Here is a 23,133-nt window from a genome sequence, read left to right as displayed (position 1 = left end):
TCCCAGGTGGTCTGTCCCCCACTGTCCCAGTCAGTCGGTGTGGGCTCAGAGGCCTTGTCAGGTTCTCTCAGAACAGCGTGAGGGCGAGCCGTGGACACAGGTCAGGGTTTAGGTCACTTCAGACTGGCAGGAGGGCCATCGTCCCTGTAAGGCAGCGTCTGGGTTCCAATCCTGGTTCCACAGAGTCCTGGTCACGTCCAGGAGCTGAGGCCCTGAAGCCGGGGGGTGGGGGGAGGCGAGCAGAGTGGTCCAGGCCTCGACCCTGCAGTCGGGGGCCCCAGAGAGGAGGGGAGCGAGCACTCAGCAGGGACTGAGAGAGGACGTGGTGGCTGGCGGAGCGATTTCCCATTTTTCACCGCCGGCATACGGAAATACGGTGGCATGCTTTTTGTCTTTTATTAACCCTGCCTTCTGGGACCTTGTTAAACTTTCTTTTTTTTAAGATCTGGAAACTTTTTTTGTAGATTCTTTGGTATTTTCTAGTTAGAAAACCAGCTGGTCTTCAAATAAAGACAGTTTTGCTTTTTCCTTCTCCGTGTGCACACCTCGTTTTTCCCCGCCTTGCTGTGCCAGCGAGGACCTCCAGGGCGGCGCCGTGTCAGCGAGAGAGCGCATCCCCGTTACCTTCTCACTGTCTTGGGGAGAATGGGCCCGTTTCCCGTGACGTCTGTTAGCAGCAGGTTTTTCGTACGTACTCTTTGTCCAGTGGAGGGCGTTCCTTACTGTCGCTGAGAGTTGCCCTTTTCTCTTTCCTTTTCAGCAGAAGATTCAGAAAGTGGCGTTTACATGCGGTTCATGAGGTCACACAAGTGTTACGACATCGTTCCGACCAGTTCAAAGCTCGTGGTCTTCGACACCACGTTACAGGTGAGTGTGCCCAGTCTTCTCATGTAGCGGGCATACGGTTCAGGCGGTGGCCTCACGAGGTCATTTTCATCCAACAATTGCAGCAGGCGCGCACTAGGTCCGCTCTGCGTGTCGGGTCCATGCCAGGGCTCAAGGTGGCCTCGTGGGGAATGGGCCATGACTGCCGTCTCTGTGCAGATGAGGAACCTCAAGTTCTAGACTTAAAGAACTCGAGTCACAAAGCCGATCCCACAGATTCTAGAACGGCGGAGCTTGACCCACGGAGCTGGCGCGTGACGGCACCTGGAGCCCAGTGTGAGGGTGTCAGCCTTCATGGCTCCCGTGAAATGGCTGCCCCCTCCACACACTCTGAGGGGGGTTTTATTTAGTAGAATAGCTCATGAATTAATTTGAAATAATACTGGTTAAAAAGGAAAAATCACTACGCTAGATAATAATCTGCATTTGTTTGCAGCAGATTTGAACCTGCCCATTCTGGTATCAAGACTGCTTATTGCAGCTCATTTTCCACCAGCGTGACTTACAGTTCTAAACGGAAAGTCCTCAGTGATACATTCAGGGTAATGCCAGGTGTCATCTGTGCACACACACGTGTGTTTAGTGTCTGTGTGACACACACGCCTTTGCCGAGCAGGACTGCCTGCAGTTGTGTCCCAGGTCCCTTTTGTCTTCCACTTGCGTTTGGTTCGAATATGGAAATACAGCGGATTTTGGCAAATTGACCTTTTTTTACATCTCATGATTTTGTTAAATTCGTTTCAGACCAGGTCCCTGTAAAACCCCAAGATTCTCTGATCCTTTGATGTAAAAGTCAGGGAAGCCTCCCAGTACAATATTCCCATAGAGAAAGAGTCAGACGGTCACTTTCAGATAAGATATACAGCCTCCACCACCGCAGTGACAATTATACTAGAAATTCTGAATTCCCACACACCGCTTCTGGGTCAGTCCGTCGCCCACCGGTGGCCATGCCCCAGAAGGCTCACTGTCCCTAGAACCAGGTGTCCTCACTGTCGGTTGCTGCTGCCAGGAGAGCGACAGCTGCCATGGCCTGTCTGTGCCCTCACGCAGCTTCGCCCTCGCCAGGAAATTGACCTTCCTCTGAATTCAGCATGTAGCCAAATCGAGCAATCCGTGAAAAATGCAGTGCCAGCCTGCCGGAGGGGGACCGCCTGTAATGCAAGCCCGGCTGTCTCTTGTTGGTCAGGGGTTCACAAGGAGTCCCTCCCAGCCCTGCTGTGGGTGTGGATGGGACAGCAGGGGATGCAGCTGGTGCCAGTGGCAGGAGCGGGAGGCATTGCTGGGGCATCGTCCTCACTCTCTGGACCTGGACAGCTCTGTCCCCTACACCTGGGCACCCCACGGTGGCCGGCTGTGGAGCACAGCCCAGCATGTGGCCGTACAGGTCACATGGCACCCGTTTATGGGGACACTTGGCTGCACAGCCCCCATGGCTTCTCGTTAGTTTTCCATCTTTACCAGGGTCCAGTGGGAAGCCAGGAACCCGAAGGGGCCTCACCGGGCAGCCCTGGCTGTGACTCTGCTGGTCATGGCCCACGTGGACCAGGAGCCTGCACTTGCTGCTGAGAATCAGCTTGCTGTGGTCCCCTCCCAGAACAGCTTTTTTGGGTCACTCAGTAAATGTGTCAGAGCGGCTGCTCAGAGCAGAGCCTGCTGCTTCCAAGAGACCGACCAAGTGGTGTGCAGCCGGCAGGGCGTGCACAGAGCAGCCACTGAGACGTCCCTGGGAGGGGCTTCTGACACTCCAGCCAGTGCCCTCACTGATCTCGAAGCCTCACCCTCTAGTCGGCAGGTGTCTCATGAGGCATCGGAAGTGTTGCTGCTTTCTCAGCCCCAGATCTGGTGGGCAGTGTCTCCAGCGGCAGCCAGCGTGGCGGGCGGCCTGTCGGAATGAGCAGCAACAGGCATTCGAGGTTCATGCAGAGTGTGTGGGGTGCAGGAGCCCCCGGGCGCGTTGGTGACCCAAGCCGTGCCAGGTCCAGTCAGACTGCCCAGGCCATGGACGGACAACTCTGTCTGTCTTGGCAATGACACTGGTGCCGCCACACCCCATCGGGGTGCCGCTGCGGTCAGTCCCCACCATCACTCGGGGAAGATGCGGTCACAGAGCGGTTTAACTGGGGCCAGTGGGGTGGGCATGACGCGTCCCACCCCTGCAGGGCAGAATGTCTACTTGAGCAAGTTGGAACTTTTCTGCAAGGGACATCATTCTGTCTGCCACCCTCATAAATGTATTCAATCATCAATAGCAGTATAAATTTACAGAGAGAGAGAGAGAGAGAAATAGCGCATTAGGTTATAATTCATTACTACTTTATTTTGTTGCTCAAATTATTCCAATCAACACGACTGCTAATTATGCCAACGACAGAGAAAACAGGCAATTACCCAAATACGTGGCTGTTCGCCAAGCACACGTTTTCAGAAGAACACGTAGGAAACGTAGAATGAAGAGGGTAGAGTCAAAAGGGAGCTCAGAGAAGGGATGGCTGGGCGGGGCTTCCCCGGTGATCTCAGCTGGGATTGGATAAGATCCACTTGGGGGGCGGGGCTTTATTTTAAAAGCTGAGAGGACAAATAGAGCCAGGTGGGGCTTGCTGCTCAAGACTCTCACTGCAGGTGCTAGTGAGGAGGAAGTGAAACTCTTCAGCTCGTTGTGTACTTTTTCATCCTCAAGGTAAATGATCTCCAGCATGGGGACTAAAGTGCAGCAAATGGTGACTAGAGGACATTGAAGCCCAAGACAGGTGTGGAGATTTCAGGATGGTGCATTAAACCAGGTCCACATGAGTCATGTCCTGGTATAATGCAGGGGGACTGCTGGGCTCTTGTGATGTCAGGGGATTGTGGACAGTGAGGATGGTCTGGTCCCAAGGCAGTGGGTGGGGAAGGCAGCATCTGTCCCAGCTGAGATGCTTGAATGAAATTATTAACAAAAAAAATAGAAGTGGTCACCTCTGGGAGCCTATCGTGAATTGACCAAAAATAAAAGTCACAGAAGGTGAACCTTTGATGCCTGGGTTTCAGCTACATAGTTGACAGAGCCCTGCGTGGTGTCCCCATGTGTATGGGCAGAGTTTGGCAGTTCAGTGAGTGGATTGACGGCCCATATGGACCCGAAGAGAATGTGGATTAAATCTCCATTGGCCTGGAGCCGGGTTTCTGGTTGTATCGGATGCCTCTCGTGGGCCATTTCACGTCACCTGCACCTCCAGCCACCGCCCGCCTCAGCCACCCCGAGCACAGGGTACCTCCGGCTTCCTTAACCCCAGTGCAGGACCTAAGCTGGTGGATAAACACGCCCTCAGGGTGGACAGTCCTGAGAAGATCTCAGTGGAATGAGTGGCAGCTGGCCTGCACTTGTGGCCACTCAGTCACCACCACCACCCATACCCCCCCCCACACACACACACATCCTGGTGTTTCCATCCACCCCTCCCCTGGGCTCCCAGTGAACCGCATGCAGGCCAGCCTCTGCCTCCCGGCGCATGCGGGGAGCTAAGGCTCATGCCAGCACTGCACCACAGGGTTCTTTTACTCTAAGGTCATCTAATGAACAAATGACTTGAAACCAGGAGTGATAGCTGGTCATCATGGATATCCAGAAAGATCCCTCAACAAGCTAAGTCACTTTTAAGATCAATTAATAACTAGATGAAACGATGGCCTGTCAATATTCCAGGAAAGGGTCCATCTGGGGACTGAGCACCGTGGGGCTGTGAGGGTGGACATATGGCCCTTCTACTCAGTTTACAGACTGCTGTGAGTGTGGAATTAGGGATTTCCTAACAAGAGTCACTTTTGTTTAGAATTACCTCTCACTGCCAGGGTTGCTGGAGAGAGCTATTGTGGTTCTTTTCTGATCTCCATCTTTTGTGTGAGATTGTTTTCTCCCCTGTGAAACTATTGGGGTTTTCTCTTTGCACCTGGCCCTCCAGCATCGCACACTCCATGCCTGGTCTCGATTTCCCTTCCTCACGCTGGGCACCCCGGGCACCCCGTGCACCCCCACAGCCCAGGGGACTCGTTCAGGGCTGACTCCCTGCATCAATCGCTCCTGCTGTTTTACTTCTGCAACTTCAGTGAACTGCCGTTGGGCCCCCTGCGCTGATCCTTGAATGTTCTTCTCTTTGTCTTGTTGCATTTTTGTTCTACTTTTTGGACAGTTCTTCGTTTTCTCAACCCACCAGGTAGGATATGTGTCGAACAGGAGCTCCTGCAGCCCCGTTGTTCGTGCTTGTCATGGGGCTGTGACAGTTTGAGGGGACACACTGTGTGTGCAGGCTGGCTTCTTGCTTGGGGGTCCCCACAAAGAATAGAGATCGGCCATCTTTTCATTGGCAGCCCCCAAATGTTTCCTTTTGAGAGCAGTTTCTCCAGAAAATAACCCTTTTTTATGGTGGTGCCAAGTGGCTGTGGTCATGACCGGAAGTGAAGCAGTCCTCCTGCTTGATTTGAGACCTGTCCCCAACCCTGTGGGCGCCAGGTCTTGGGTCCTCCATGTCCAGGGAGAGACTGGGCCGCTTCTGGCTCCGGACTCTCCTGGCACAAGGCTGTCCCTCTCTGTCCTCCTCCGTCCGGCTGCTTCATGCCCCAACAGTCTCCTCGCTTCTTGTGCTTCTAGTCTGTGCTCCCCACAGTGTGAGGATAGTGTTTCCAGAGGGGACGTCATCAGGAATGTGTTTGCGCTGCCGTTTTTCCCACCGAAGGAGTCACAGGGGAAGCCACAGTGACAGAGGAGGGTTAAGTGGGACCTGTGGGGGGTGACTGGGGCTTAGCTTTGATTGGAAGGACGTGGGCAGGTTCTTTTGGGGAGCCGAAAGTCAAGGGTGGGTTGGTGTTCACAGGGAGAGTAGAAGGTTGGTCCATCTGAACTAGAAGGAACATTGTGACATAAAGGACCCCCTTCCCCCCAAAAAAAATGGAAGTTCAGAGAGGAGGGAGTCGGCTGGAGCTGCAGGGATCGGGCTGGGGCTGGTTTTGCAGGGCCTTAGGTCCCATTCCTGGCAGGCCGGGCCCTGCCTTACGCAGTGGAGAGCTGTGTAGATGTGAATCCTTTGGATAAGCTCTGATGTCGAAACTCAGTGAGAACCCCAATTGGACAGCTTGGAAGAGCTTTTAGCCATTCATCAGCATTAAATCACCCTGGCTGGTGGGGCTCAGTGGACTGAGCGCCAGCCTGGAGACTGAGGGATTGCAGGTTCAATCCCCAGTCAGGGCACATGTCTGGGTTGCGGGGCAGGTCCCCTATTGGGGGCGTACGAGAGGCAACTGATCCAAAATATCTGGCACATTGATGTTTCTCTCCATCTCTGTTCCCTCTCTCTAAAAATTGAATACACAAAATCTTTTTAAAAATAATTTTTCAAAAGCCCCACAATCGGTTGAATCACTAAAAAGCAGGGTGAAACTGTGTAAAAAGCATCAGCGGAACCAGATTCCCGTTTCCTGGGACACCGCGGGCTGTGGGGCATTCGGTTGTCAGGACACCTCGCACAGCGAAGGCCCAGCGTGCTCTCTCCGTGGTACCTTTGTCTGTTCCATCTGATTATCCCCTTTGGTCGTCTGAAACCCCCATTGGAAAGTCTATTTTAAAATCAATAACAGTTTGAGCAGATTGCCCATCGGTGGAAAAGAAAAAAAACTTTTCAGCGGTCCTCAAGATGTTTTTCCTGATCAGAACGAGACTGATGGAGTCCCTTTTCAGTCCTTCTGTCGGTGAATTGGTAACACCCTGTGCCTCCTAAAATCGTGAAGAACTTCCCAATCATACTGTTAAATGGGCCCTTGAACAACTCCACACACACGTTTAAAAATCAAAGGAGACTTCATTATTGCAGAGAAGGGCAGCCACGCCACAGAAGCAGCGGGCACGTCCCTGAGCCGGGACATTGTGGAGCCGCTTCGGGGAGGCGCTGTGAGGTAACTTGGCCACCGAAGAATATTCCGTGAGGTCCTCGGAGGGTGGAATCGAGACTCCTTCCATGATGAGTGGGCATGCACCCCAGCGGTGCGTGGCGGGGAAGTTAAAGCCCTAAATCTTCTCTGCCTGCTTCCGGTGTGGTCAGCACAGTAGAAAATTAAAACATTTCTTCTTTTTGGCTGTATGTGCGGTACCACGCTGACCGTCTTCACCCCCAAGCCCAGTGAGTCCCCACGGCGCCGAGGCTCGGAGAGGGCTAGGACCTGAGCCGAGGCGCGTTACCCCGCTCCGGGCACCCTCCTTGGCGTTTGCTTGTTTTACCTCTTCTGCCCAAGCGAAGGCATGTTTTTTCTTAAATTCTGACCATCCTCTGCCATTGGGCAGCTGCTCCCTGGGGCCTTTCTCTCTCCCTGCCCTTGACCTGCTTAGCGTCAGCCATGCGAGTCTGCTCAGAAATAACTGGGGAGCCTGCACAGCCGGTTTCTGACATCCACGTTGTGGGCCTGTGTGTGTCTGCACATGTGTCTCTGCCTCCGTTAGAGCCCTTCCCCCAGTGTCTCCTGCCCATTGGCCGTGGGACTCGGTGATGCAGCAGATGAGTCAGAGACACTCTCGTGGGGAAGCACGGTTTTCTGTTCTGTTTCTGAAAGAACAGTCATATTTCAATGTGAAAATTGGCCCCGTCTGTCTGAGGGTGGCTCCTGAGAAAGCCCATGTCTTTTCCCCTCTGGCTTTCCCCTGCAACCCCTCAGTCTCCAGGCCTGTGCTCAATCCACTGAGCCCCACCAGCCAGGGTGATTTAATGCTGATGAATGGCTAACAGCTCTTTCAAGCTGTCTAATTGGGGTTCTGAGTTTCGCCTCTGATTTTTGTTGTCTTGTCGGGGATGTGCTGCGGTGTGGTTTTCTTTGTTTTTATCCTGCCTGGGATTCGATCCCTTTGGACAGATGGCAGTTTTCTGTTAAGGTCCAGCCATTGGAAGGTGACTTGGGGGGAGTGCCCACAGACCAGTCCAGCAGCACCTGTGGGGCTCCGGCCATTATTTGCTTTCCTCTCAAGAACTGTAGTGCCCTCCCACCCCCACTCCCACCCCCACGGCCCACCTGGCTGGGTCTGTGCACACCAGGGCTTTCAGATAGTGACAGGTGTGTTTGGCCCACCTTGTATTGTTGGTTTCGTTGTGGCCAAACTCAGAACTCTCAGAATGGAAGGCCTCTCAACAGCTCTGGGCACTTGGACTTTGATGGGTGATCCTGACAAATGATAATACGGGTTTCCTCTGCTAAAGGAGGTCCCTCCTCCCTCCAGTTCAGAAAAACCAGCTAAGCAGAATGCTTCGTCTGGGTTAAAATCTGTGTATTTGTGACTTCTCTCCCCTAGTCCTTTCTAATGCTTCCTAGGGCCACACCCAAGGTTCTCAGAGTCGCTGCTGGGTCAGAATAGCGCATTCAAACTGGCACATAGTCCCTGGGTGCCGTGACTGCTAGTCACATAAACACTGGATGTTTGGGCAATTCTGGGTGCAGCTGTGGCTCAGACTGCTTCATCAGCTCATGGTGCCAGTTTGATTACTGCATGTCCCCATGTCCTTGGGTGGGGGGGGTGCTCCACCCCCTCCTCTTCCCAGTCCTGCTGATTCACTCAGCTGATGGATGGACCCCCTGCAGGCCTCAGGACAGCACTGGCCGGGTCGAGACACTGCAGAGACTGATTAACGAGCTCCCTGTCCCCACTGGGCACCTACACAAGTCATTCTCGGTCACGGCAGAATATGGCACATTCAAGTCGCAAACAGGTGCAGAAGTATTAATCCTGGCCTGATTTGAAACTCCAAGTTTCTGTAATTCTCTCATGTCTTTTTGTTATTAACAGAGGTTCTAGAACATAGTGAGAAAAGGATCATTTTTTCTTAATTAAAAAGAGATCTATAAATAATTTTTTAAAGGAATGTACTCCCTAGTCCCAGCTTCTTGAATCAGAACTTTTTTTTTTTGCTTATTTCTCTTTATCTTTTCCATGTATGGAAAAATTTTTCTTTTAAATGTATATATTTATATAATCAAGGTATAGTATTATAATTGGCATTTTCACTATCATATGCTTTTTTTTTTTACTGCAACTCAGTCTTCATTATCATACTATTGGACATCTTTGTCATTGGGACACCAGTATGAAACCAGTTAGCTTCTGTCGGGGGTGGGTATTTTTACAGTTTCAGAACTGGAAACAGTGTCCAATCGAACACCATTGGTTCAGGAATCCTGCTCCTAAAATTGTAGTCTGAGTAAATAATTCAGCAGAGAAAAAGCAAGCACACCGATGCTCAGAGAGTATGAACGTGTTAGTGATCACCAACACATGACACACGCCATGGCTGCAAACACGCCCAACGCTACTGACTCAGCAGTGCTATGTGATGCTCTAAATTTGCTTTGATTTTTGGTTTTTTGGCTCCTCGTGAAGTCAAACCATTTCCCCTCTTTCCTGTCTATATTGAGAGGCTTATTTACAGTGCTGGACATTCAGCTTTTAATAAACCTTCTTAAAATTTTTTAAACATTTTATTTTAATGATCGTTCTTAAATTTTTTAAAAGATTTTATTTATTTTTAGAGAGGGGAAGGGAGGGAGAAAGAGAGGGAGAAAAACATTGAGGTGTGGTTGCCTCTCATGCGCCCCCTACTGGGGACCTGGCCCAGGCATGTGCCCTGACTCTGGAACCAACCGCAACCCCTCAGTCTGCAGGCTGGCGCTCAGTCAGCTGAGCCACACCAGCCAGGGCACCTCTGATCCTCCTTCACCTGCCGTGGCTCCCAGGGCCATTGGGCAGGAGGGTGCCGTGAGACAGCACACACAAATGTCATCTAGACGGGGACCAACCTGTGACAGGCACAGGGGTGTTCGTGTCTGAAAAATATAAAAGTCCTACTAAATGACATTTCTGAAAACATTTCTGAAGTGAATTTTTGTTTCCATTTCAAAAAATAATCCCCAATCCCTATATGCCCTTAAGTGATACAAAAGCACTTTTGATAATATGAATAAATTTGGTTATTTTTAGTTTATCAAACTTAGAAAACTTAATATTGAAGATAACTGATAGGATTTGGTTGCCTGTTTTTGTCGAAGGTATTTTTCTTCCTGATGTGTACACTTTAAAGTACGTTTCTCTCTTCTCTGTCTTCAGGTTAAAAAGGCCTTCTTCGCCTTAGTAGCCAATGGCGTTCGAGCGGCGCCTCTGTGGGAGAGTAAAAAACAGAGTTTTGTAGGTAAGCATTGTGGCCTCAGAGAAAATCCACAACCCTAAAAGCACAAAGCCCAGGACATTTTAATGGGTGCTGGTTGGAATTCACCCTCGTAAACACGTTAGCAAATTAAAGAACATTCTTGCTTTTATGTGACCAGGTAAGGCCGGGCCACTAGTAAATTCAAAACCACTTCTCTATTTTTATCGAGTTTCCTATGATTCAGCAGCTTGTCTCTGGAGGATTTCATGTGCCAGTCCCTGCGAGCCCAGGACCAGGGTCCGAGGGGGAGGCCGTGGTCAGACATCTGTCTGTCAGCCACCTTTGCTCATGTTTGCACAGCTGTGGTCCCTCCTGGCTTCCTCGTGGGTGAACACCTTTTGACGGGACAAACCATGCGATGTAAAAGGGATCAGTCCCTTCGCTAAATATTGTTATACTGTTAAACACCATGTGACTTAACAGTATCTGAACTCCGTGATTTCACATCTTGGCAGTCAGAGCAGACGGGGTGTCGTCCCTGTCGGGGTATATCACATTAGGATGGAATGACCAGCCCTGTGCCTGCCTCCCCCTCTGGTTATGGTTTCCTTGGTTACATTTCCTTAGTTACGGTTTCCTTGGTTACAGTTCCCTCTTTGTAGTCCTGGCATCTGGCACATAGTAGGCACTTAACGCATAATGACTGGTAAAACTGGTGTTTCCAGAATGGTTTCCAGGAAACAATCCAAGAGCCCCCCAGAAGTATCATGTTGCTAGAGCTTCTGGAATACTTTATTTTACTTTATTTTAAATTATTTACATGTAGCTGCCAGTCTTTTGTGATGTTTTATAACAGTCATTAGGTTTTCCCTCATTAAGTTGCCAAATACTGTGATTGAATCCAGTTACTGTTGGATTAAATTTCAGCTAAATTTGTGTATCTTTGTTGGCTGTAGATAATTAACAGATCAAATGCTTTAAATAAGGTATTGCACTGTGGTTGAGACCCACACGCTAGCACTTTTCTAGTCACTGTTCCACATTTGCCTGTCACTTGAAATTTTTCTTTCTTGTTTTCGGAGTTTCCTATTTAACATACAATTCTTTGTTCCAGGAATGCTAACGATTACAGATTTCATAAATATACTTCATAGATACTATAAATCACCCATGGTAAGTGCCAGACGTCCTTATGTCCGTGATGGGGGCTGTGCTCTGTGGGTGTGTATAAGGGTGTGTGTGTGTGCATGTGAAGATTTTTGTGGGTTTGGGTTTTTTTGGTACAGGGATGGTGCCAGTGGTTGATTTTTTCCAAACATATGTGATGCACGGGGAGCCCCGTGTAAGTCGGTCCTGTGTTTGAAGCTTGGAGAAGGCGGTCAGTCTCAGGAAACGGAGTTGCGGTCAGTTCGGTGTCCGGCTTCCAGGAATTCCCGGGCGGTGGGCGCTTACTTCTGGCCTTGGTCAGGGTGTCGACCTCATTTCCACCGGGGGCCACATCAGCCTCGCAGTTGCCTTCAAAGGGCCGAATGCAATTTTAGGGCTGTTTAGATGTCACTACGCCTCAACTAGGGGCAAGGAGCTCGGCACTGCCGTCAGGTAGAAACAAGGCAACTGGGCGGATACCGGCAGCACCTGTGGCCTGGATGGTCAGTAGGTCTCCCTGAATTTATGGCCTTGAACAGCTTGATGGCCACACTGCAGTGTCAAAAGGCGGCCCCCGCACCCTTGTCATATGGGTGGCCGTCCCCAGTGACCACACGTGCTCCGAGATGAGAATTACCCTCAGCACAGGACGTGCCCTCGTGGGCTTGGGGGGGGGCGCAGCTTCCGTGCACTTACCCCCGAAATGTTACAACAGGAGTGACAGGTGTTCTGTCCTTTAAAGAAGTAAAAATTAAATTTGAAGAAATTCTGTGTTGGGGGAATGCCCTGGTCCCTGGTCCAGCTGTTCTTTACAAGAGAGTGCATAGAAACCCACACGTGGCCCTCACTCTAGCTTTTCCACTTCATGATTCTACCAGCGTGTTTGGTTTTGGGGTTTTTTTGTTTGTTCTGGCAAGGGGCTTGGGGAAAGAACAGTATTGTACACTGTGTCTTTAACTAGTACTATTTTGGGTATGTAGAAGATAGAAGACCATCCAGTTAATGCTGCTTTTGCATGTAATAGTCTATATTGCCCAATAATTAAATTCCATCATAAAATGGGACAATAAGTTCCTTCATAATGCGCACACTCTCAGAAGAAAATTCTACCAAATACCTGTAGTTATTCCATATGCATTTCACCGGATAACTCTGATTTTTAAAATGCCACTGATGCAGGCAAATACTGACTTTACTTATAGTGGACATCTCTCTGCTTTTGAGCTTCCAAAAATCACAAGTTTGATTATTAAGTAGATAGATTTTTATTAAGTGCAGCTAACGCCCGTCTAACAAATCTCAGCAGTAGTCAATTAAATCAAAATGTCTAAAAATGCAGCTGTGTCTAAGTTATACAGCCCAAAGATTTCTTAATTCTTAAGGATACATTTCTTTTCCTCCACATTTCACCTCATTTTCTTTCTTTTTTTTTAAAGATTTTATTTATTTATTTTTTAGAGGGGAAGGGAAGGAGAGAGGAAGAGAAATATCAATGTGTGGTTGCCTCTCATACGTCCCCTGCTAGGAACTGGCCTGCAACCCAGGCATGTGCCCTGACTGGGAATCGAACCGCGGTTGTTTGGTTCGCAGGCTTGCACTCAATTCAGTGAGCTAAACCAGCCAGGGCTCATTTTCTAATTATGTGCAGAAAAATGCTACTGTGAAAGCCGTGGCTTGTTTCATTTTCCAAGTATTCATCTTCAGTATATAAAAGCAATAGATTTTTATATATTGACCTTTTATCCTGTAAGATTCACTTACTAGTTCTAGAATTGTTTTGTATGTTAGGATTTTTTTTCAGTCATTTGTACTCACACCATTTATTGAAAGGCCTTTTTTTCATAGAATTGTTGTACTACATTAGGTGTAGGTCTGTTGCTGGACTCTATTCCGTTCCATTGTTCTCCTTGTCTGTCTCTTATACCATGATGTCTTTATGACTATTTTAAAAAAGAGCCTTCTGTTATTATTGAGCGTCTGTAGGTCAATTTGGGGAGAATTGGCATCTTAACACTACTGAGGCTTGCAATTTATGAGCGTAGGATTTTTCTTGCTTTATTTCAATGGCCAGTGCCTCCAGTGCAGCACCAAAGTCAAGTCAGACCGTGCCTTGTTGCCCGCCGCAGAAGGGAACCAATGTTCTTGTTCCTCCCTGCCCCCCCTTTGGGAATTCTGATTACTCAGTTGAGACCTCTTGTTATGTAGGTTTTTTTCCTCCAGTTTTTTTTTCTGTCTATGCTTCATTTCAGATATATTTTCTTTTAACTTCGGTGTCATTGTTCTCTTCCTCTGCCATAACTAATCTTAATTTTTTTTCCAATCAGATACTGTATGTTCTGCTCTAGAAATTTTTTTTCATTTTTTTTCTTGTTCATATCTTTAATTCTTCGAACATATCAGTTGTTTTTAAGTTCTCTGCTAATTTCACCATCTCTGTCTATTCTGGGCCAGATCCTATTCACTGATTTCTTCTCGTATTTACAGATCACATTTTCCTGCTTCTTGAAAATCTCATAGTTTCCAGTGGGTGCTGGACATTGTTAGCATGTAATTAAATATCTGTATTGTCTTCCATTCAAAAGTATTAGAATTTGTTTGGGCAGGCAATTGATTTACTTGCAGATCAGCTGGATGATTTTGAGGTTTTGGTTTTTATTTTTTAAGTTTTGTTGAGATATAATTCATATACCCTTTTTCCACCCATTTGGAGTGTACGATTCACTGGCTTTTAAGATATTCACAGTTTTATGCAACCATCACCACAGTTGATTTTAGAAAATTTTCATTCCCCCGAAAAGAAACTCCACGCCCCTTAGTTATGGCTCCCCACACACAGCCCTCTGTCTCCCCAACCTTAGGCAACTACTAATCTGCTTTCTGTGTCCGTAGATTTGTCTGTTCTGGATATGTCTTATGAACGGAATCACCTAGTATGTAGTTCTTTGTGACTGGCTTCTTTCACCTCACGTAATGTTTTCAGCATTTCTTCCTGGCGTAGCGTCTGTCAGCACTTCATTTCTTCTTTTTGCTAAATAATATTTTGTGGTGTGGGTATACCGCGTTTTACTTGTCCATTCTCTGACTGATGGACATTTGAGTGGTCTCCACTTTTTGTCTGCTGGGAATAGGATGCCGCAAACATTCGTGTTCAAGTGTTTGTGTGGGCCTGTGTTTTTAGTTCCCTTGGGTGTATGCCTGGGAGTGGAGTTGATGGGTCCTATGGTAAAATGTTTAATTCTGTGAGGAGCTGCCCGGCTGGTCTCCAGCGGCTGCACCATTTGACATCCCCACCAGCAAAGCAGGAGGGTTCCAGGTTCTCCGGGTCCTCAGCAACACTTGTTACTGTCTGTCTTTTACAGCCATTCTAGTAGGTGTGAAGTGATATCTTCTGGTTTTACTTTGTATCTTTTATGGTGCTTCTGGGGGTCCGGGCTTTGTTAGAGTGTTACTTTCTTCTGTGGGTGGTTTAGTTCTCCTACTTCCAGGAGTTCCCTGCACTTCCCTGGCTGCTTAATGAGGACTTTCCCCTCCGCCTGGTCAGAATGCAAGCGTCCCTCAGTGTCGGTCTTTGTCTGACTTCACACACTTTCACAGGCATGTGCCCAGCTGAGTGTTCAGTAAGAACTCAAGGAGCGCCGGGTGCAGCCTCCGCTGCTTCAGCTGCACAGCTCCCTCTGCACATGGTCCTGGCCCTGCACATTCCCGTCGGCTCCGTCCACCCAGCCTTCGATGTCTCAGCTCAGCGAGGCTGTCTTGCCCTTGCATGGGGCCAGCTGCCTGCCTCGCAGTCCAGAAGGGTCCTGTGGAGAGAATGTGCTGATCACGGGCTCACTTTGTCTGCCCCCTTCTCTCGGGGATCAGTCTCGCCCTGCTTGTATTCCAATGTCTGGAAAAAGTCATTTTGCATATTTTTTTTCTGTTTTCTATTTGTTTTCAGCAGGAGACTGAGTGTGGCCCCATCCAGTCCATCTTGGCATCAGCCAAGAGCTCTAGCAATATTTTAGCCGTACCTCTTTGCACTGTCTTGGGGGGGGGGGGTTGCTGAGTGGATTTCACTGTCAATTTTAACTTACCACGTCTATTTAGAGTGAATATATTAAGTTTTGGCATAAAACGTACTTCCATTAAATCTGCCCCTACACTTCCCAGTGTTCTGAAGAACGCCCCTCAGCTTCTGTGTCAGCTGCGCCGTTGGCGATGAATTCCCTCCGATTTTGTCCATGGACGGTGTCATCATTTCATCGTCATATTTGAAAGACAGTTTTGCTGCTTTACAGAAACTGAGTTGGCATTTTTTTGTTTGACACTGTAAGGATGTGATTTCATTGTCTTGTGACGCCCCTCCCCCAATGCTTCTTCTGTTTCGAGAGTTTCTCTTTTTTTTTTAATTTTTAAAGAGAGAAAAACATCAAGTTATTGTTCCATTTATTCACGTATCATTGGTTGATTCCTTTATATGCCCTGACCCGGGTGGGACACACGGTGGCATATTAGGACGATGCTCTAACTAACTGAGCTACCCGGCCAGGGCAAGAGTTTCGCTTTAACTCTGGTTTTTAGCAGTAACTGTGATACGCCCATGTGTGCTTTCCTTTGTATTCATCCTGTTTGAGGTACGTTGAGTTGACAGGATCCCCTGAGTTGGTTTTTCACGTCCTTTGGGAAGTTTTTCGGCTGTTGTCCCTTCAAACAGGTCTCCGTCTCATTCTTTCAGTCCTCCCTCTGGGACCTCGGTGCACGTCTGTTGGACAGCACGATACTGTGCCACAGGTCACCGAGGCTTGGGTGTCATCGACCTTCAGATCGGAGCAACCATTGGTCAGCCTTAAATTTGCTAATTCTTCCGCGGGTGACCCCCAGTCTTATTTTCAAACCTCACTCCTGTTGAATTTTCAGGAAGATTGGGAATGTAAACTTGAAGATCCTGTAGCTTCTTGGTCCAATCTTCTGTGGCTGACTTCCGCAAAATGGAAATGAAACTTTTAAACAACAGCGTTTGTGTGTATTTTCGGAGCAACTGCTCTTCATAGTGGCAGCCAAGGCTGCTGCTGTTCTGGTCCAACTCTGTTCTTTACACAGATGCGGGTACGGGATGCCTTTTCTTTAACTATTAAAGTTTGTGCACGGGAGCAGCAGTTGCTGCTTCTCCACCTTCTGCAGAGTCTTCTAGAGTGTTTTACCTGAGCATCACCTTAGTGATGGGGGAGTTCCCTGTACTAGCCTCCCTCGGGCAGTGCAGGTCACTAAGTCAGGGACTAATGAATAACCTCGTGGCATTTCTCATTGTATTCTGATCAGTGGTGGTACAGTGTTTCTCACCTGGGAGTGATCTGCCCTCTGCCTGCTCCTTACCTGACCTCTGTTCACCTCCAGCCTCCAGGGCCCTCGGCTGAGCCCTTTGGAGAGCGGCCTGGTTCTCTGTTCAGTTGTTGGTGGCACTTTTCTGTGGGACTGTGCTAATGCTGCCAGCCAGCTGGACTGGCTGCTTCAAGAAGAGGCCAGGTTTCCTGCCGCAGTGCCCTGATGCGCCCCAATAGAGAGAGTCTTGGGTGGGGGCCCAGCCTGGCCGTGTTTTTGAAAGCAGGAGGCTGCAGAAGGTGCTGTTAGGAGCCCCAGGGTGGCGAGCGCGGGGCAGGTGACCTCTGCTGCCCCTCCAGAAGCTGAATGGGGGGGGTGTCGTTTTTATCCTATTGTTTAGGCAGGAAAACAGTTCAGAGAGGTCCAGTAATTTGGCCGAGAATAGCAACTGAGAAATGGTAAGGCAGGTGTGGGGACTGGAGACAGAGCTGGAGACCCCAGGGTGCCTGCAGCGTGCCGTCCATGCTCCCGGCCTGTCCCCCGCCCCTTTGTGAAGAAGGGGTGTGGCGGGCCCAGACTTGAGCAGATCCCACGGCTCCTTTCCATTCAGGATTCAGCCCGCCGCCCTTTATATTAGTGACACTAGAAATCTTTTGAAGGAATGAGCGTATACATCCGTGTGTGTTTTAAAAGTCAGATGTGTCCGAAATTTTCAAGTTAAATCAACGAAAATATGTTAGGCTGGTTTATGTTTTAAATTACTAGAACATTTATCTTCAAAGAAACACAGAGCATTTTGTTTCTCCTTTGTAGTTCCAGTCTTGTTGAATTACCTTGATTATTTCCACCTGCTGCGCTGTAGGACTCAGGAGTAGTTATGAGATCGTTTTCCTATGTTGTATGAACATGTGTAAATAAGAATTCTTATTTTCAGGTACAGATTTATGAGTTAGAGGAACACAAGATTGAAACGTGGAGGGGTAAGTACCGTTGGGTGTTTAGAATCTTTTAATCTATTAGAAGAGTAAAAATGTTCTACTTCATGTTTATAATATGTTTTAATTTCGCAGACCCTTTTCTGTGCTTAATGATAAACTACGTTAATTAAAGCATTAAAAAAAAATATTTTTTTTACTTATTTTGTGGAGACAGGGGAAGGGAGGGAGGAAGAGAGGGAGAGAAGCTTCGACGTGAGAAACTTTGTCAGTTGCCTCTCGCACGTCCCCAGCTGGGGGCCTGACCTGCAGCCCAGGCCTGTTCCCCGACCAGGTATCACACCGGTGACCTTTCACTTTGCCGGATGACGCCCAACGCGCTGAGCCACGCCAGTCAGGACAAACATTTATTTCTCTCTTTGCTTTGGTAGCATGCCCTCCTGCCATGCATAGTGTCCACTCTGTTTAATAGGAATTTATGGAGAACCTGTAGCAGGTCTTAGTGAAGATGAGTAAGCTAACCAGCACCCACGTCTCTGCCCCCCGCCCCGGGAGCCACCATTTCAGTAGGAAGTGTTACCCCCCCCCCCCAAAATTTGCCTTGGTACAGAAAGTGCACCAAGGAATGCCTGAGATGAACCAAAGCAAGGGTCTGTCCTTATTTGAGTTTACGCATCATTCCTTTACAAATCAGGGAGAAACGTGGAACCAGTGACCCTGAACTAGAAGGTTGGGACCAGCTGACATGAAACTGGGGTCCTGGTTGCTCCTGGTTGGTTGTGACATTGGCGTTTGCCCTTCGTAATCACAGCCCCCTTTTCTGAAATGGAGCCATTTTTGAATCCAGACTGCTCGACTGGGGAGCTGTTCTGTGTTAATGAGGCCCCTCAGCTGGGCTGGTGGGGAGGGGCACTGCCCCTCGGAAGCAAAACCGTAGACACAGGCCTGGCGGGAACCAGTGCAAGGAGCCTGTTCTGGGGGAAGGTGGCAGGGGAGGAGGATGCTGGGGAGAGATGGAGGGACCCATTGAAGGCCAATTTTGAACTGACAATTGAAATTTAGCTTCAGACTTCCCGTAACCTGCTTGGTTTGATAAGCAACCTTTGTGACCGGCTGGGAAATCTGAACATCTGTTAGGATGCTCCAAAGGGTTCAGGGACTTTTAATTAGAATTCTCTGAAGGGCTCAGGGACTTTTAATTCCGTGTGACCCAGAAGTTACATTGAGTGATGTACTTGATGCATGACAGCTTTATCAACCCCAACTAAACAACGTTGGTGTTGTTTATGGTGGTCCGTATCTTAACCCTGCCTGTCCTGACATGCATGGACATGTCATACATGGACATTTCATGAATGGACATGTAAACCCAGGTTTACAGTGGCGAGTATGCAAAACGGAGTTTATGCTCGTATTGCTATTTATTAACTCTGTTACTTGTATTACAACTGTAAACCTACATTTGCGAAACCCTATACACCTCAGTACCCACAGTTACTTGTTGCCAGATTCTCCTGTTAGACCAGATGTGAGTCTCTTTACATTTTGACATTACAAGGTTAGTCTGTAGTAATAACAATAATGTCAGACATTCTTGAATGCCTTCTGTAGAAAAGCCTCAGTAAATTAATTTGTTGATCTTGACAAAGATAATTTCCACCTACTAGAAGGATTCCCAGCATGCAGTGCGTTTGGAGCATTCATTTGGTAACGTAAAACTTAAGACCACTTCAAGGACAAAGTCCGTTACGGCTTTTGGTTTATTAACTCGAGAACATCCGTCCTAAAGGAGGTCACGAAGGCTTCCTCTCTTGCTGGGGACGTAGCTGTGTGGTGACCTCTGCTGGCAACGCTTTTATCGGCCTTGACGGCTTTTTTAGCACCTCTTGTATAGGACTCTTTTAAACATTTAATTTTTCCGCAAAGGTGGTATCCTGAACACAGCTTGGGGGATGTTTAAAACAACCATAAATGTAATGGAGACGACAGTTTCTGCTAAATTAAATTTGGTTTGGGTTTTTAATCTGATTATTATCTAGAAATTGCAGGGTATCTTGATTTATGTAGTCATTGCAAAGAGCAAATGTGTGACTAATTACATATTTTCTTTCTGTAAACGCAGAGCTTTATTTACAAGAAACATTTAAGCCTTTAGTGAACATATCTCCAGATGCAAGGTAAACTGGGGAAGCTTTTCTCCTTTGAAAATCTTCATTCAGATTCATCTGTTTCCTTACCGTGATTGGTTGGTTGATAGATTTCTTTTTTTAATCCAGATAAGGGCCAGCCTCCTTAATTCCACATAGTAAATTCAGGAAATCGAGAGACAATAGAAACCCCAGCCACCGTTGCTGCGGAAGATTGGAAATGGACCAGGGAGAGGGTCATACTCAGCAGCCTTAACGCCCCGATGCACTGCAGCAGAAACCCGGCAGGGAGCTGGGCACAATGGCGGGGTCCCAGGCCCGCCTCCCACCAATGAAAGCAGTCTGTGGAGAGCAGAGCCCAGGGATGCACCTTAAAACACCTGCCCCAGTGGTTCTCACACAGCCTCAAGTTGAAAAATCAGTCTCTGTTAGACCCCGGTCCAAGGGCATCCCAAAGAAGGGGCTGTGTTCTCAGAAGTCTCCTGGCCCGTACGTCTTGCTCCAAGCCTCTGGGACGGCTCTGGTCCATTTCCACATTCCTACGAAAGCATTCTCAACTCTATAGACTGCTGGAACAAAAAAGAGGAATGTTGATTTGTAGTATTTTATTTCCAAGTCCCAACAAACATAAAAAACACCACCCTCCATGCCTCCGAGTTGGTGGTCACAGGAGAGGCCAGCGGCCAGCCCAGGGGCCCCACTGGCCACAGACGCGGCTGCCACTCACGGTGTCCGTTAGCTTTCCCAGGGCTTGGCGTCTGTCATTTCTCAAATGAAAGCCATAAACGTGCTACTGAACAACGGCTAGAGACGCACAGCTCACAATCATGTACCTCACAGTCGTGTTTGAGATTCATTAACGCGGACTATGGTGGGCAAAAAAAATAACCAAAATATGTACTGCAATCTCTGATGTAAACTCTGATGTAAAACTCTTCCAAAACGCCCTTTTAAGTCAGTCAGCGTCTTATGATTATAATATGGGGACCCTGAGAAGCGCTTTTGAAAGCAGGGGTGGTCTGAAGTTTTCGCATTTTTCCCGAAAGCCTCCTAATCACTTTCCCGGCTCTTCCCACAGCCTCTTCGACGCTGTATACTCGCTGATTAAAAATAAAATCCACAGATTGCCCGTTATTGACCCCATCAGTGGGAATGCACTTTATATCCTTACCCACAAAAGAATCCTCAAGTTCCTCCAGCTCTTTGTAAGTAGTTTCTGGCATTTCTAAAGACACAGTCACATCTCCTTGAACTAAACCCACCTCCAGCGCGTTGGGCCCCATTGCCCTCGGGAGACGGGATCGTCGGGTTTGAGGCCTCTGTCTCTGGCTTTGGTTTCTCAGCTTTTTACTGTCTGAACTGTACGTTTCCAAAGTTGATTCCAGTTAAAAAGCCATCACCTTGTTCAGGGCAAGTGGCAAAAGAACAAAACCATTTGGGATCCTCTGTTTACGTGAGAATGTTCTACCCGCTAAAATAGGAGGGGGAATAAAGCAGTTGGCCAGTCAGTCTAATGAAGGAAGTGCTCCCCAAGGCAGATCGAGTCGGTTATTTATCGCGACTTGTCTTAGGGCGCTTGATTGGCGTCACGGTTTTGGAAATGCATTCACCAAGTGCTGTCCCCAGAATTAGCTTACCGTTAATTAAGGGCAGAAATGAGAGGGGAACCCAAAGCGAATAAAATTTCGGCAGGAGAACACCATGTTGGTCCAAATGAGGGCTGTGTCCCCTGCAGGGTTCCCCACTGCATCCGAAACGAGACAGGTTCGCAATCGTGCGAAACTTCAGACCCCGTTTGGTTGGCGGGTTTCACGGAGGCCCAGAAGGACCAGAGCGTTCAAGCTCTTCCTCTGAGTGACAGGCACCGGACTTGACTTTTTTTCCTTGTAAGGTCAACTAGAACGAGGGTGGCCTCGTGTCACGGTGCCAAAGAGACTGTTTGAAGAGTCTTTTTTTTTTTAAGAGGTTAACACATTAAAAAGTACATCTGATTAGCTCTCCCGTTTGCCTCCCCACAGCTTCACATAAGGTGATGGTGTAGGCTTCTGGTGGGGGGTGGGAAGGAGCCGGGTCCTGCTCCCAGATGCCACCCACCCCTGCTGAGCCGGGCACGGTGGGTGCAGTCCCTGGGAGAGGCTCTGCCCAGCACGCCGGTCCTGTATAGTAATAGATTATGTGGGAAAATAACACTCTTCCCATTAAAATTAACGATAAAGAAGGTAGCAAGAAGAAGGGTCACTTAGCAAAACAAGCATGAGGTTCCGGAGAAAGACAGCCGTGGAAGGAGAATCAGGGACGTGTGGACGCTGCGGGCCAGACTTGACATTGAGTGGTCTGATGCAGCCGCCTAGGGTCCGGGCAACAGTGCCGGGCGGGCACGAAAGGCCCACAGTCTTACCCGTGTAGCCTCCAGAGAAAGTACTTTAGAGGAACATTTACTTTAGAGGAACATTTACAGTAAGTCAGGCACTGACCTAGGCATGTCACGTGGTCAGTCCGAGCCTCGCCACCACCCTCTCAGGTTTTGTTCCTCCTGTTTCATGAGGGATGAAACCGAGTGAGGCCGAGTGACTGCTTTGGTCCCCGTGGGCAGTCTGACCTCCAGCCTGTCCCAGTCCGTCCCCCCCGCCCCCTGGCCTGTGTACACAGGCACCCAGCTCCCCCAGTCTCCAGACACAAAGCGGCCGGGTTCTAGCCCCCACCCTGCACCCCACGGCTCTGCTGCCGCAGGAAAGGGGCAATGGGGTGAGACCGGCCTTTGGTCTCTCTCTCCTGGGAAAAGTCCAGGAGGTCACCCTGCTGGGGCACCTTACATTTGGGCCAATATGGTAATTAGAGTCATTCTGTTAGAATAGCTGGATAGCTAGAGGTTTTCGGGTCACAGTGCAGAGTTTTAAAGACGTTTCAGAACCTGGTTTCTACCTTTCTGAGAAAAAGGAGCGATCCCCCCTCAGAGACAGCCGACAGGCAGCCTCAGCACGCAGGATGGAACCAGGGCGGCCCTGCCGTGGGCTAGGTGACCTAATAGGTCTTCTTTTTTTGTTTTCTCTAAATTTCCAGGAGTCTCATGCTTTGAATATTGATGAACTCCTTGACTTGAACATTTTGTTTCTTCTAATTGTTCATCTTTTCCCGATAATTATAAGGTACACCAGGAGGATGGAATCGACCAAACCCTTTCTAAAAGGTGGATTTTTGAAACCATAGACCTTATTTTGTTTTAGTCAAACGTGATCCTATACTTCTCTCTTCTGCCTTCTCCCTCCTCCTTTAAAACAGCTGTGAAAAAAGTTAACTTTTAAAAGTTCTTTTAATTCTGTTCAGTTGGCTTGTCCTTTATGCCTAGTAGACAAAACGGGAGCCCTCCCAAGGAGAGAGAGTTCAGGATGTGGATGGAGGCGGGATGGCGTGAGGATGCGCTCAGCCGCTCAGGGAGCCACCATCAGACACGTGGGCTTGGAGACCTGCGGGTGCTTAATACACGACCTGGGAGGGCCACAGGCCCGGGGATTCCACGTGCATACTTAAGAACAAAGCGTTCTTGCTGGTTTCTGGCTTTTAGTTTCTAAA

At 48.5% G+C, this 23,133-nt stretch overlaps 1 protein-coding gene across 11 annotated transcripts in view; it reads left to right on the top strand.

Annotated features, from left to right (window-relative positions):
* PRKAG2 (protein kinase AMP-activated non-catalytic subunit gamma 2) overlaps positions 1–23,133 on the top strand; it is a 196,361-nt gene that overhangs the window by 163,574 nt on the left and 9,654 nt on the right. For 7 of the 11 annotated variants that reach the window (XM_037131944.2, XM_053671956.1, XM_053671957.1 and 4 more), the window contains 6 exons: positions 761–867; positions 9,998–10,079; positions 11,152–11,210; positions 17,416–17,461; positions 19,539–19,593; positions 20,642–20,768. In XM_037131944.2, coding sequence (XP_036987839.2) covers positions 761–867; positions 9,998–10,079; positions 11,152–11,210; positions 17,416–17,461; positions 19,539–19,593; positions 20,642–20,768 — 476 coding nt within the window. The remainder of the gene's footprint in view (positions 1–760; positions 868–9,997; positions 10,080–11,151; positions 11,211–17,415; positions 17,462–19,538; positions 19,594–20,641; positions 20,769–23,133) is intronic. The other 4 variants (XM_037131946.2, XM_053671963.1, XM_053671961.1 and 1 more) reach the window with 2 other exon arrangements.

This window comes from Artibeus jamaicensis, unplaced genomic scaffold (assembly GCF_021234435.1).
Source record: "Artibeus jamaicensis isolate MK-2021 breed Jamaican fruit bat unplaced genomic scaffold, CSHL_Jam_final contig_718, whole genome shotgun sequence".
In the NCBI taxonomy this organism is placed as follows: Eukaryota; Metazoa; Chordata; class Mammalia; order Chiroptera; family Phyllostomidae; genus Artibeus; species Artibeus jamaicensis.
This window is presented reverse-complemented; position numbering and strand designations above follow the sequence as displayed.